Source organism: Epinephelus fuscoguttatus, linkage group LG17 (assembly GCF_011397635.1).
Source record: "Epinephelus fuscoguttatus linkage group LG17, E.fuscoguttatus.final_Chr_v1".
In the NCBI taxonomy this organism is placed as follows: Eukaryota; Metazoa; Chordata; class Actinopteri; order Perciformes; family Serranidae; genus Epinephelus; species Epinephelus fuscoguttatus.
In genome coordinates this window covers 24,966,836-24,978,868 of record NC_064768.1, presented here as the reverse complement: position 1 = coordinate 24,978,868, position 12,033 = coordinate 24,966,836, and the positions used below count along the sequence as shown (strand labels likewise).

The following is a 12,033-nucleotide window of genomic DNA, read 5'->3' as shown; positions in this document are numbered from 1 at the left end:
GTGGCTTTTTCCTTGCCTCGGGTCTCGGTGCTAAGCCATGTCTCTTTAGTGATAGCTTGTGTGTGTGTGTGCGCGTATATGTAGTAGTATATCTCTATGTGGGGTGGGAGGGGTGGGTTTTCTCTTTTCTTTTTGTTTTCTGTTTTGGATCTTTGTTGTTTTTAACCTCAGTGAGGCACTTTGTGTTACTGTTGTATGAAAAGTGCCATATAAATAAAGTTGATTTGATTTGATTTGAACACAGATACAAGTTATCTACATTAAAAAATGTGTAGCTTAAGAGGTTTTTGAGTAATGGCATCAAAACTGGTAAATGTTACAATTGCCCCCAGTCTCCCCTACTGTTTGGCTGTTTTAATCGATCACTATACATCATCATCTTCATCATCATAATGTTGATTATATGCTCTGTATATGTATAATCCTGATCTGCTGAGAAACTACTAATTAAAGATCTCTGGTGAATGTGGGGTAAAAGGTGCAGTATTTTTTCTCTGAGGTACTGGTATAGAAGTGTAAATTTGCATAAAATAAGAGAACTCGAGTAACACTGGTATGGTGCCGTAAAATTCAGTACACAGTCACATAGCCTACATTTATTTAAGTATGTTGGCTATAGTACTTGAATAAATGCATTTAATTACCTTCCAATGCTGCCTCATTACACCAAAACTGTCAAAACAAACTGTGTTGCCTCACACTGAGCTCAGAGCTGAATGTTTGTTTGCTTGCTTGAGAAAGAAGAGAAAAAGGTGAAATCAACCAACGACTCAATCTCCCAGAATGCATTGCTCGAGCGGAAATGCCGGGAACTCCATGGAAACGGCAGACTGGCGTGCTAGCTTGAAAAACAAGCACAGTAAGCTAGCTTGCGTTAAATCTGGCTCCAGATAAACTTGCCTTAACACAGAATACATTCCATTTACTGCCTTTCTGCGAAGATGAGCCGGACACCGGATGCAAGAGCGAGGTAAGAGACACACTGCGTTAAATTAAATCGTCCGTTAACGGTAGTTACAAGAGGACTAAGTTACTGCCGTTAATTACCGTTAGCGTTGACAAAAACGAACCTCACATGAGCAGCGACGATATCATAGTTAGTTAACTTATATTTTAACGCTCTATACTAATTGCATATACAGCTGGGAAACGAGTTAACTCTTTATATTAGTAGGTGTAAACACCAAACGCCTTTAGAGGACCATGATGTGTTTATGATCCCCAAACGGACTTGTCTCAAGCCGCTAAAACGGATTCAGTTCAGTCCTCAGAACAAAGCTCAAATGCTAACGATACCCTGAAGAAATAAGGGTTTTAATACACTCAGCTGGCTTAGTGTCTGTGTTATTACTGATGATGAAAAAATCTGGAAAACAAAACACTGTAAATCACATCCACAATATACTGCTACACAGAGATGAACTTTAGTTAGATTATTTAAACTCATTTGACTTATTGTGCAAGAAAAATCAGGGTGTTTTCATATAGTCCTTTTAAAATGAACTGAACTCAGTCCTCTGAAAGTGGACCAACAGAAAAGGGACTTTTCAAAGATGACAGTTAATTTCAAAGAGGACTCAGTCCTCTGTCTGTTCACACTATAGCCCAAATATAATATACACTGATCAGCCAAACATTAAAACCACTGACAGGTGAAGTGAATAACAACGATCATCTTGTTACAGTGCAGTGTTTTGTTGGGAAACCTTGGGTTCTGACATTCATGTGGATACCACATGACATGTTCCATACACCTAAACACCAGTGCAGACCAGATACCACCCTCATGGCAACGGCAGTCTCCAGCAGCAGTGGCCCCCTAGCAGGACAGTACGCCATGCCACACCAGAAAAACTTTTCGTGGCGTGGTCATCGATAAGTGTCGTTGCCATGAGGGGGTTTGTTTGGTCTGCAGTGGTCTTCAGGTGGGTGGAGCACATCAAGTTGAACCCACATGAATGCCAGGACCCAAGGTTCCCCAATGGAATATTGCACTGTAACAAGATGATCAATGTTCTTCATTTCACCCACCATTGGTTTTAATGTTTTGGCTTATCGGTGTATATTGATATAGTTTTGTTTTTACTTTGATGTGGCACTGCACTGTGGTTATGAAGCCCCTCACTTTCAGATGAACTTAAAACTGGAGGAGAACCTTTGTGTCTCTGTGTGCTGTAGACTGTTGCCATTTGATGTATTCTACATTCCACATCTGGAGATGTGCAGTATCTTCCATGGACCAAACTACTCTTCATCCTGCGTCCTTGCAAGCGTTATAGGCCGACAAGGTTTCGTCTGTTTTTTCAAGCATCCCAGTGCAACAGCATGTGATCTAGAGGGCTAAATACAGTGGCAAAGAGCAAAGCAAACCTGGAGCCCTTTGTATTCACAAGCACAGGTTAAGTGAACCGCACCACAGACTTGAAGTGAACCGAATCATTTGCTTCAGAGGGGTCTGAGTTCTCTTGGAGTGTTCACATATGTGCAGAAAATGCTAAGTCACACTCTGAGTCTGTTCAGAGGGCTGAAAAGGACCAAGTGTGTAAACACCCTCAATTAAAATCTCTTCCCTATACAGTATTTGATTACTGTTGTGATTGTTGTCTGTCATTCTCCAGGGACAGCCAGACCAAAAAGATCCAGGAAAACATCACCAATGTGGAGAAACATTTTGGAGAGATGTGCCAACTGTTTGCTGCCTATGTGCGTAAAACAGCCAGGCTAAGGGACAAGTCAGATGTGCTGGTTAAGGAGATTGGTATGTACGCAGACACAGAAACACCAGACCTGAAGAGGGGTATGAAGCAGTTTGCTGACCACCTGGCCAAAATTCAAGACTACCGTCAAGCTGAGGTAAGACTACAGTATTTTATTTCCTGCTTCTTTGACTTTAATCATTATTTCACTTTCACATCTACAGTATGAATTTGCTGGAACCTAATGTGATGTTACTTGCCTTACAGGTGGAAAGACTTGAAGCCAAAGTCATAGAGCCGTTAAAAAGCTACGGAGCTGTGGTCAAACGTAAAAGGGTGAGTGTTGCTCTTGATGTCTGCACTGACTCCGAATGAGCCAAATGACAATGACAAAGTTCAATCCATATTCCAGTTACAATTATTCTGAAGTTAGGGAAATGACTCCTCAAAGAGAAACTTCAAGAAATCTTGAAAACATTATGATGACATTATACCTTCCTTCCTGCCTTCGTCCTTCTTCATATAACCTGTGTTTGAATTCCATCTAAATGACTGCAGATTTTTGGATTACACTTTTCAAGATTAAATATGCTCTGGCCTATAAGGATGCAGTCACTGTGTTACCAAAGTGAGAAATGAGGTTTAAGGGGTTAGTTTGGGTCACAAGGCAATTTACTGTCTGTTATTACCACTGTAGGCCACAAGAGGGCGGTGTCGATTTGGTGATAATATCCCACTGGTACAGCTGCATTTCTTTGTGACACTGTCAGTATCCCCCCTCTCAGCTTCTTGTTTTGTCCAGGATGACAGATATACTGCGCAGGATTATCGGCTACTGTTTGTAAAGCCACGCATCAATGAAAGTAAAAGCCAACCCCAAATTAACTCTTGTGTGTCTCTTACAGTCTGGCACCTGGTCACTACCCTTTTATAAAGCTCTGACCTCATGTGAGCGCTGTGGGGGTACACACTCATAAATGTCCCAAACACAGAAAATAAGAAGAAAATAATAAAACACAGGCAAAGAGCAGAGTCTCTGCAGAAAAATACACCACCACACACTTGTAGTGGGTCATAAGTGATAACTGAGAGGGATTACTTCTGTATGAGTCTACACATTGCATTTTAGTAAAATCCTGCATAGTACATCACTAAAGAGAGAGTTCTTCTTAAAAAAAACGTATCAAATCTATTGTTTCTTTGTGACTTTTGGAGTCTCTCACGTATAGTGTTGCCATAAATTATTCATGTAGCCTTGTGTTGTCCAGCCAAACAGATGGCTCAGTTTGAGAGGACCACTGTTGCAAAGTACTATCAAAAGTGCCTCTTTTTTTGTCATCTTTTTGTTAAAACTACAATACTTTCAAACTGCAGATTTGCCAGGATTTAAAGTATGTGCCAAAATACACACAAGACACATCTTAGTTTGTTTAAAATAAACAATCCGATTGATCATTTGCTGTACAGGCAGAGTGAGCGTGCCAAAATATAATTAGGTCTAGCTAAATGAAGCTATTTAGTCATTAAAAAAGTGAACTTGGCTGTATTTGATTTTGTCAATGGTGAAACAATATATCCTTCATTATTATTTCATTCAAACTGTTTCAGCGTAAAGGCAACACAAAGACCTGCACAACAGGGTGCACTTGAGGTCCTGATCCAGAAACACTGAGCTACACCAAACGTTTGTTAGATTATGTCCGGACACAAATTTTTAAATAATTGACTCTCATTCTCATAATGACCACTTTGTCCTTGTGTGTTCGTGCATCCGTGCAGGAGGATCTGAAGATGACTCAGAGTGCCAGAGACAGAGAAGCCAAACAGATGGCTCAGCTTGAGAGGACCAGACAGAGGAACCCCTCAGACAGGCATATCATTGTATCCTTGCCTTGTTTCTCAAATACTCTAATATCAAACGCACAACAGACTTCTAATGTCACAAGAACCACCTGTGTACTTTCTAGTACAGGTGACATATTGGGTACAGCGTAATTCCTTGTTAGTTGTAGATAAGAATTAATATTGCAAGAGGAAAATAAACTTCTCATCCATTTGATGTTATAACAGTTCATTCCCCATTGCTAATATGTTTTGGGTGTTTCCTTGACCAGGCTTTCAGTCCCAGGTATGTCCCATGTAATCTGTGGATCTCATCACTGGTGATGTATGACCGCAAAGATTAAACACATTTCAGAATTGCTTTTAAACGGAGGAAACCATCCAAAATATTAAAAGTTGTGTTTTGACCACAGTTAAATGAATGCGTGGTTGTCAAATGCAGTGATTGGCTACAAATGATTTAACATTACTCTTAATTAGGTGTGAAGCCCATCATGGGAATGACTTCTATCTCTATCACAAACCTATAAACTCACAAAACCCCTCTCCAGTTTCTCCACAAGAAGAAGGTGTTTAGTCATTTTCGGACCAGTTAGGCCTGAGGTATACTTGCTTTTACACCAAGCGTTTGCGAATACAACTGGCTGTGTCTTGAACAGGATAGTTCACACACTTGCCTACATACTAGGCATGTTGCTGGAGGATACCATTAGAAGGCATGCTTGAGAAACTCAGACCAAATAGATATTCCAGATTTGTATGATGTAAACAGTAAACAATAAACATGGTGACACTCGAGTTCCCAGCAGATCACAGCAGAAAAGGCAACAGTGTCACCATCATAGATCGTATGTATTAAACACATCATGTCGGTCAAAGCGAGTATGCTCCTCTTGTAATGCCAACACTGCCCCTACTGTTCAAGTGGATATTGCGTCTTGCGGACACATTGAATTCATTCCTGACAATGTGTACAGCCAGTGATGCAGACAGATCTAGCGCATGTGATCACAAAGATAAAAACCAAGTATAACTCCGGCCTTAAACACATGCCAACCTGCAGCACCTGTAGATACTGAAGGTAATAGAAGCAGCTCATTTTATAAGGGCTAAAACAAACAGTTATTTTCATCAATTAATCTACCCATTCATTCTTGGTTAATATTGTCAATGAAATGTAAAAGAAAAAAATAGTAAATAATAGGTCATTTCTCAGAGCCCAAGGTGACGTCTTCAAACAAAAACAAAGTTTATTATCATGCATGACACATAAAAACATCAAATTCTCACATTTAAGAAGCAATGAAACCAGCAAGTGTTTGTCTTTTTGCTTTAAAACGTTAAAATAGTTGCCACTTAATTTTCTGTCAATCAACTAATCATTGCAGCTCCACATTTTATATTAAACTAGAGCACTCGGAGAGCGCAGACCTCCACCATGCAGCTTGGATCTCCCGCCATTTTATTATTTTATCCACTTCTTATCATCTGTTCCTTGTCCCATTATCAACCTTTCCTGAAAATTTCATCAAAATCCGTTCAGAACTTTTTGAGTTATTTTGCAGACAAAAAAAAAGACCAACGCTGGCGAAAACATAACCTCCTTGGCGGAGGTAATTATGTTAAATTGCACGCATGAGATAGAAGTGTCTACCTATTACTTTCCATTCATGTTAAAGGAACACATCAGCATGTCAATATCTGAAGGGCCACATTCAGGTGCTTCACATCAATTGCACTGTTTTTTTTTTGTTGTTGGGTATCACATATCTATTTTCTAACTGCTTAAATCAACAAGCACAAAGGAGTACTGTTGATACTGTGTTAATATACTCTGCTGCTTTCCTCAAACTTGTTCTTCCATCAGGCTGAGACTGAGCTCCAGAAAGCCACCATGGATGCCACACGGATCACCAGGCAGCTGGAGGAGATCATATATGAGTTTGAGAAGCAGAAGATTCGCGACATCAAGGTCTGCTGCACTGAGCTTCCTACCCACCTCAAATTAAGAACTTCAGTTTCAGTGGTTGGAAATATACTGCATGTCTGTTGAAGCAGTGGGTGACAGTGAAGTGAAACCAGACAGTGATGACATTGCCGGTCGTTTTTGACACCTGCCCACACCTCTTAATCCTCCTCCAGTTGTTTGAAGCTATTCTTGTTTTGTCATTTCAGAACTCTTTGTCATGTCTTGTGGCCATCAGGTAGTTGTGTGATTCATTTAAATAGTTTCAAAGCCCACTCAGCACTGAAATATTATCCATGTCTTTCCCCCTTTTAGAAAATCTTTTGTGAGTTTGTGACGGTGGAGATGTCGTTCCATGCGAAGGCCTTGGAGCTGTACACCTTGGCCTATCAGAGCATTCAAAGTGTGGATGAGGAGGAGGACCTGGAGGTAGGCTGATGGCCCAGATGTTCAAATAAGCCTGCTACTGTGTTTTTGCGTAGGAGATATTTGAAAATGTGAATTTAGGTGTAATTATTGACCTGACATCATCACTTTGTCACTGACACACACTCTGGATATTTAAATGTCACTGTAGTAGTGCTAAAAGCTGATCAGTCTCCACGTACACCCTCTGCTGTGCACTTGATTAGCCTGTTAGTTGTATTCAACAAGTTTGATACGAAATTGTGGTCTTACGCACTCATTACTCATCAACTCATTACTCACACATACTCTTGAGTCCACACCCTCCAACTCATGTGGTAACTTTGAACTATCCTGCGGTGAACTCTCCACAGTTCAGAGTCATGCGAGCTACTGTCCTCTGTTGCAGTTCAGTCTGAGAGGTTTGCTTTTACTATTTTAAGAGACAAAGCCTGTAGTGAGAAAACAAAGGATCAGTGATATGCAGTGAGCGAGGTTCCTCCTGCAGATGCCCTTGTGCTATTTTTCCTCCACCCCTCGCCATCTCATCTGTGTGTTTTAGCACTGAATCATCTCTCTTCCATTCATATTGAAGCGAAACTCCTCACCCAGACAAGGCTGTTTTTCAGTGACTCATAACACAAAGCATGGGAGATTGAATCATCCGAAAAAAAGGCACAATGACAGGCATGAAGATAATCCTGATTGAGAGTGCTTGTGGAATTTATTTGCGGTGTGGCTTAAATGGCAGTTTGCTGTGTTATCGGAGACATACCTGCTGAGCTGCTTTGTTTACGTGTGACCAGAAGAAAGATTACCAGTTGGTGACATGCTGGAAGTTTTAGATTGTAGAGTGTTCAAGTTGTGTGTATTTGCTCCTGAGACTCCACATTTTATATAACTGTTATATAAAATACCCCAAGTATTATGTAGCATAACTAAACTAATCTTGCATTATGTTTAGTGAGCACATTACAGATGGGTGTGTGTGTGTGTAGGCATTGCTTCCATTCTCCTGTTTCTCTTTGGATAAATATAGCGCCTACTGTCTTTGGCAGGTGTTCAGGAGTTCGCTGCACCCCCCTGACTACCAGTCACGCTTAGACATAGTGCGAGCTAATTCCAAAACCTCCCTCGATCGGACCGGGCCCTTCCTAAGTACATCAGGGACCTCACAGGTAAGATACAGACAGTGCATAGACGCTGTAATACACAACCTAGAATTTCCCCAGAAGATCCCTGTTTGACTAAGTCTCTGCTATGGAATTGCTTTCTTCTGTCTGACAGTTACATAAATGTCATTGTGATGATGTAATTTAAAAAAAAAAATCCCCTTCTTCCCTTTTTGAACCCAGTAGTCTTCCTCATACCAGTAGAGGCTGGTGCTCGAACCGTCTGAGTCTTATCAATCGTTTATATCGCGGTATCATTTCCAGCCATCATTCAGTTTGAATCTTCACGTCATTGCATGCAGGTGACATTATGCATTTCCTCCTTCATCCAGTAACCCCAGCATCTTCAGTGGTATCACTCTAACTTGTAAATTTAAAGGATTGCCTTGTTAAAGGTCCAAACAGCTAGTCTTCACTTTCTCACTAAATCATATCATTTGATATCTTTGAAGAGCTGTCTTCTTAGGTCTCAAATGGTAGTGTCAGACATTAGATCTTGTATCTAGAGATGTCCAGATTGTAGCTTGCTGAGAAGTAAATAGCACATGTCACGAGAATGTGTCTTTCAACCACAACTTGAGATCATACTTTGCTTTGATTAGTTTTGATTTTATCTGTTTGCTGCTTAACAAAAAGAGATTTGCATGTCAGGTATACAGCTAGAATAGCAGGGACTGTCAGCCCTGGCTGAGGTCAAATGGTATTTTTTGCCTAGGAAGTATCTACCTAGGAACTAGCAGCCATGACACACTGGTCCAGTTCTCTAAATGCGAGGAAAGGTGCTCAGTGACTATGCTGGCATACACAAAGTACTTCTGTTTTTGCCCTTATTGTGAAAAAGACAATATTCTTAGGAAGCCGTTTACATGGCTAATTGAATGTTCCACTAACACTCTTGTTTACGTGCAGCCGTGCATACTTTGATTAATGTTCCCCAATGTGTCGTTTATCACGTCAACGTTAACCACCAGTAGAAGATGGAGTGATGGAGTGTGCGAACACAGCCTCCCTCTTATATTCCTTCAGCCACTTTGCAGTATTTGCACATATTAAAAAACCTGTTGCTGTCCAAGTATTTTATAATGTTTGAAAGCAGGTGTGTTTCTCCTTCCAACCAGAAATGTGCGCTTTTCTTTTGGGCATGCATCTTTACCCCCCAGCCTTGAAAACTGTTGGTTACTTGGTGTGTGTACAACATATCCATGACCGTAAACAGACAAGTGGCAGTGTGTTGCAAACTGCAGTGAAGACCCCACTTGAGACATATATTCAGATTGTGGTGTATACACGTCCAAACAAAGCTATTAAAACCTGAAAAATATCAGCATATCCCATATGTCTTAATTGGAAAATGCTAAATTCGGGAAGAGGCCTAATTAGGAATATCCAAACAGATTATCGTTTATATGACCCCTATCAAACTCAGAGTATTGTCGTATTTGGAATAATAGTGGAACATTAGTTTGCATGTAAACACAGTAAGTATTTCATTTCTCAGTTCCTTAAGTTTAAGGGCACACTGGACCATCCTTGACCAAAGGAAAGGGGATAATGTTGTCCCAGTACTTCTTGTGGCAGCAACACATAAAGCGACGCACCATTTGGCCATTTATAAAAGCAAACATTAAGCCTATCTTCATACTAATACACACAGGCATAGTTATTGGTTCATGATTCATGTCGATAAATATGAGTGGACTGGAGAGTTCGCGTGAGCAACCACTCTCAAAATGACAACCATTTTGTTTCACTTTTGTCACTGGTAGCCTTTAATTCTTTTATTTCAATTCCAACCTTGGTATCAAAGGAATATTTTTTTGCCAACGTTTATGAAGCCTACACAAAACAACATGGGGAGAATGCACAGGGGGAACTATGTTGTGCTTTTAGTAGGTCATCTTTGGAACTTTGTAGTTTTACCACGTCAGAAAACCTGCGTCAACATGTATTGTCGCATAATTATGTAGCCTAGTGTAAATGCATTTGGATTTTCTCTGCACCATGGCTGTCTTTTCCTAAGTCCTTATGAATTCTCCTTCACATCTTTCCTTGACGCCATAACATTTTCTATCAAGGTCAAGGAAAAGTGTTGAAGAAAAGACAATAGGACAATTTGACCGCAGCCCTCATTTGCATACTGGATAAAACTACAGAGGAAAACTGCTAGATTATATTCATACCATGACATGAACTTGGCAGTCCTTCGACATGGTCTAATACCACCAATATGCAAATGTAACCTCAGGAATTTGATGCATTTTAGGCTGTGTTTACACCTTTACCTGTATTGTCTCCAGTAAGACACAGACATGTTCAGAACAAAAACAACTCCACAGGAGCACAAACTGTGCTTAATCACTACCTGCTAAGTGTTTTAGTTGCATGTTTATTTGTTGTCACAGCAACAAAGAGCTTCCAGTCGGCAGACCAGAAGAGAGGAGGAGGAAGAGGACGACGAAGAGGATGAAGATGAATCTGAGGAGGAGGAGGAAGACGAGGACGAAGAGGAGGACACAGATGAACATTAATTTCTTTATTTGCCTTAGTTTTTGTCTATCTGTGTGTGTAGTACTGTTTGATGATGTTGATGAAAAGCTGTGTCATTGCCAAAATCACCTCACACTAGTGGTCTGAGCAGTATTGTATTGTCAGTGTGCTGCCGTCGTGTGATGCTTTGTAAGAGAACCTGTTCTTCACTAATGTGTTTGAAACTCCAGCCAGTTCATGTCTTACATATTTTTATATAACTCATGCCAAAATGCACATTATATATTCAGCTGTACAGGAGCTCCCAGTGCATTTTAATATGTTATTCATCTTTATAAATAAAAAAGTCAAAAAAGTGCAAAAGCACATTTTGCGTTGTTCCAGTGAGTTGCCATTCTATTATAAGTACATGGTGTACCCTCAGTCACTTTGCATAAAAAAGGCAGCAGAGGGGTTGATTGTTATTTTAGAAATTGTTCAGAGTGTGAATCAGCCTAAGTGACAGTAGTTACGTGACGACTGCAGTTGAAAATGACTCATCTCTTCCACAGACATGCAAAAGTTGTACAAATGAAGCCAGGGACATTTTGCACCACTCTGTCTCTGTTTATCAGGATATATATGCATGTGTGGGGGGTACAGTATGTGTTGTCTGCCACAGTGGAGGCTGCTGCTGCCACTGTGTCAGCTGATGGCTCCTGTGTCTGTCTTGCATGAGTCACCCAACACATTTATCATTCCTCATCTGCCTGTGTCATGATGAATACTTTTCAGCCTTTGGACTTGTACATACGAACACACACACATATTGTGAGTTAATATCATTATCTGTTTGACAATATACACACTTTTACACACACATGCAAAAATTCATGGAGCTGCCCAGCAAGTGACAAGATTTTCAGTCTAACAGATATGAGGGCTAACAAAACCTCCCTTACAGCAATACTGATTATCTCCGTGACTGTGTGAGATAAAAGCTGCGTAGGTGGTGTGTCACCAGCCCTCTGCGCAATAGCACCTTAATGCACATAAAGGTTAATGTGTATGCAAACACAGTCACACTGGCACGTACCGGTTTTGCTTCGGGGTACTGTGGATGTGAATGGCCTGTGTTGCAATGAGTCATCACCTATAAAGTGTGTTTGTGTGAGTCAGAGCTTTTCCAATGGCAGATAAACCTAAAGGCTCCACTACCTGATCACAGGGTAGAAGAAGGGACGTTGACCAGTGAGAGAAAAGAGTCTGAAAGAAAAGAAAGAATCAAGTGAGGCGAGTGATAAAAGCAAATGTTCATGTTAGCAAGGAGTCAAAGGTAGAAAGGGAGGCAAGAGTTATTTATGAGTCATTGACTGTAAAAACAAATAGAAAAAAAAAACAGACAGAGAGACAAACAAGGATACCCATGCAAAGAACCAGATGTGAAGAGAAAAGAGGAGGAGGGGGGCGAGCAGTTGAGAGAGGT

The 12,033-nt window shown here is 40.6% G+C and overlaps 1 protein-coding gene across 1 annotated transcript; it reads left to right on the top strand.

Annotated features, from left to right (window-relative positions):
- The first annotated feature begins 808 nt into the window (after window positions 1-808).
- On the top strand, window positions 809-10,951 carry cibar1 (CBY1 interacting BAR domain containing 1). Its single transcript, XM_049603323.1, has 9 exons — window positions 809-970; window positions 2,619-2,853; window positions 2,964-3,032; window positions 4,476-4,577; window positions 4,819-4,824; window positions 6,406-6,510; window positions 6,820-6,933; window positions 7,968-8,087; window positions 10,484-10,951. Exons 1-9 carry the CDS (start codon window positions 942-944, stop codon window positions 10,607-10,609), a joined length of 906 nt encoding a protein of 301 aa, XP_049459280.1. The 5' UTR covers window positions 809-941; the 3' UTR covers window positions 10,610-10,951.
- Window positions 10,952-12,033: the final 1,082 nt, after the last annotated feature.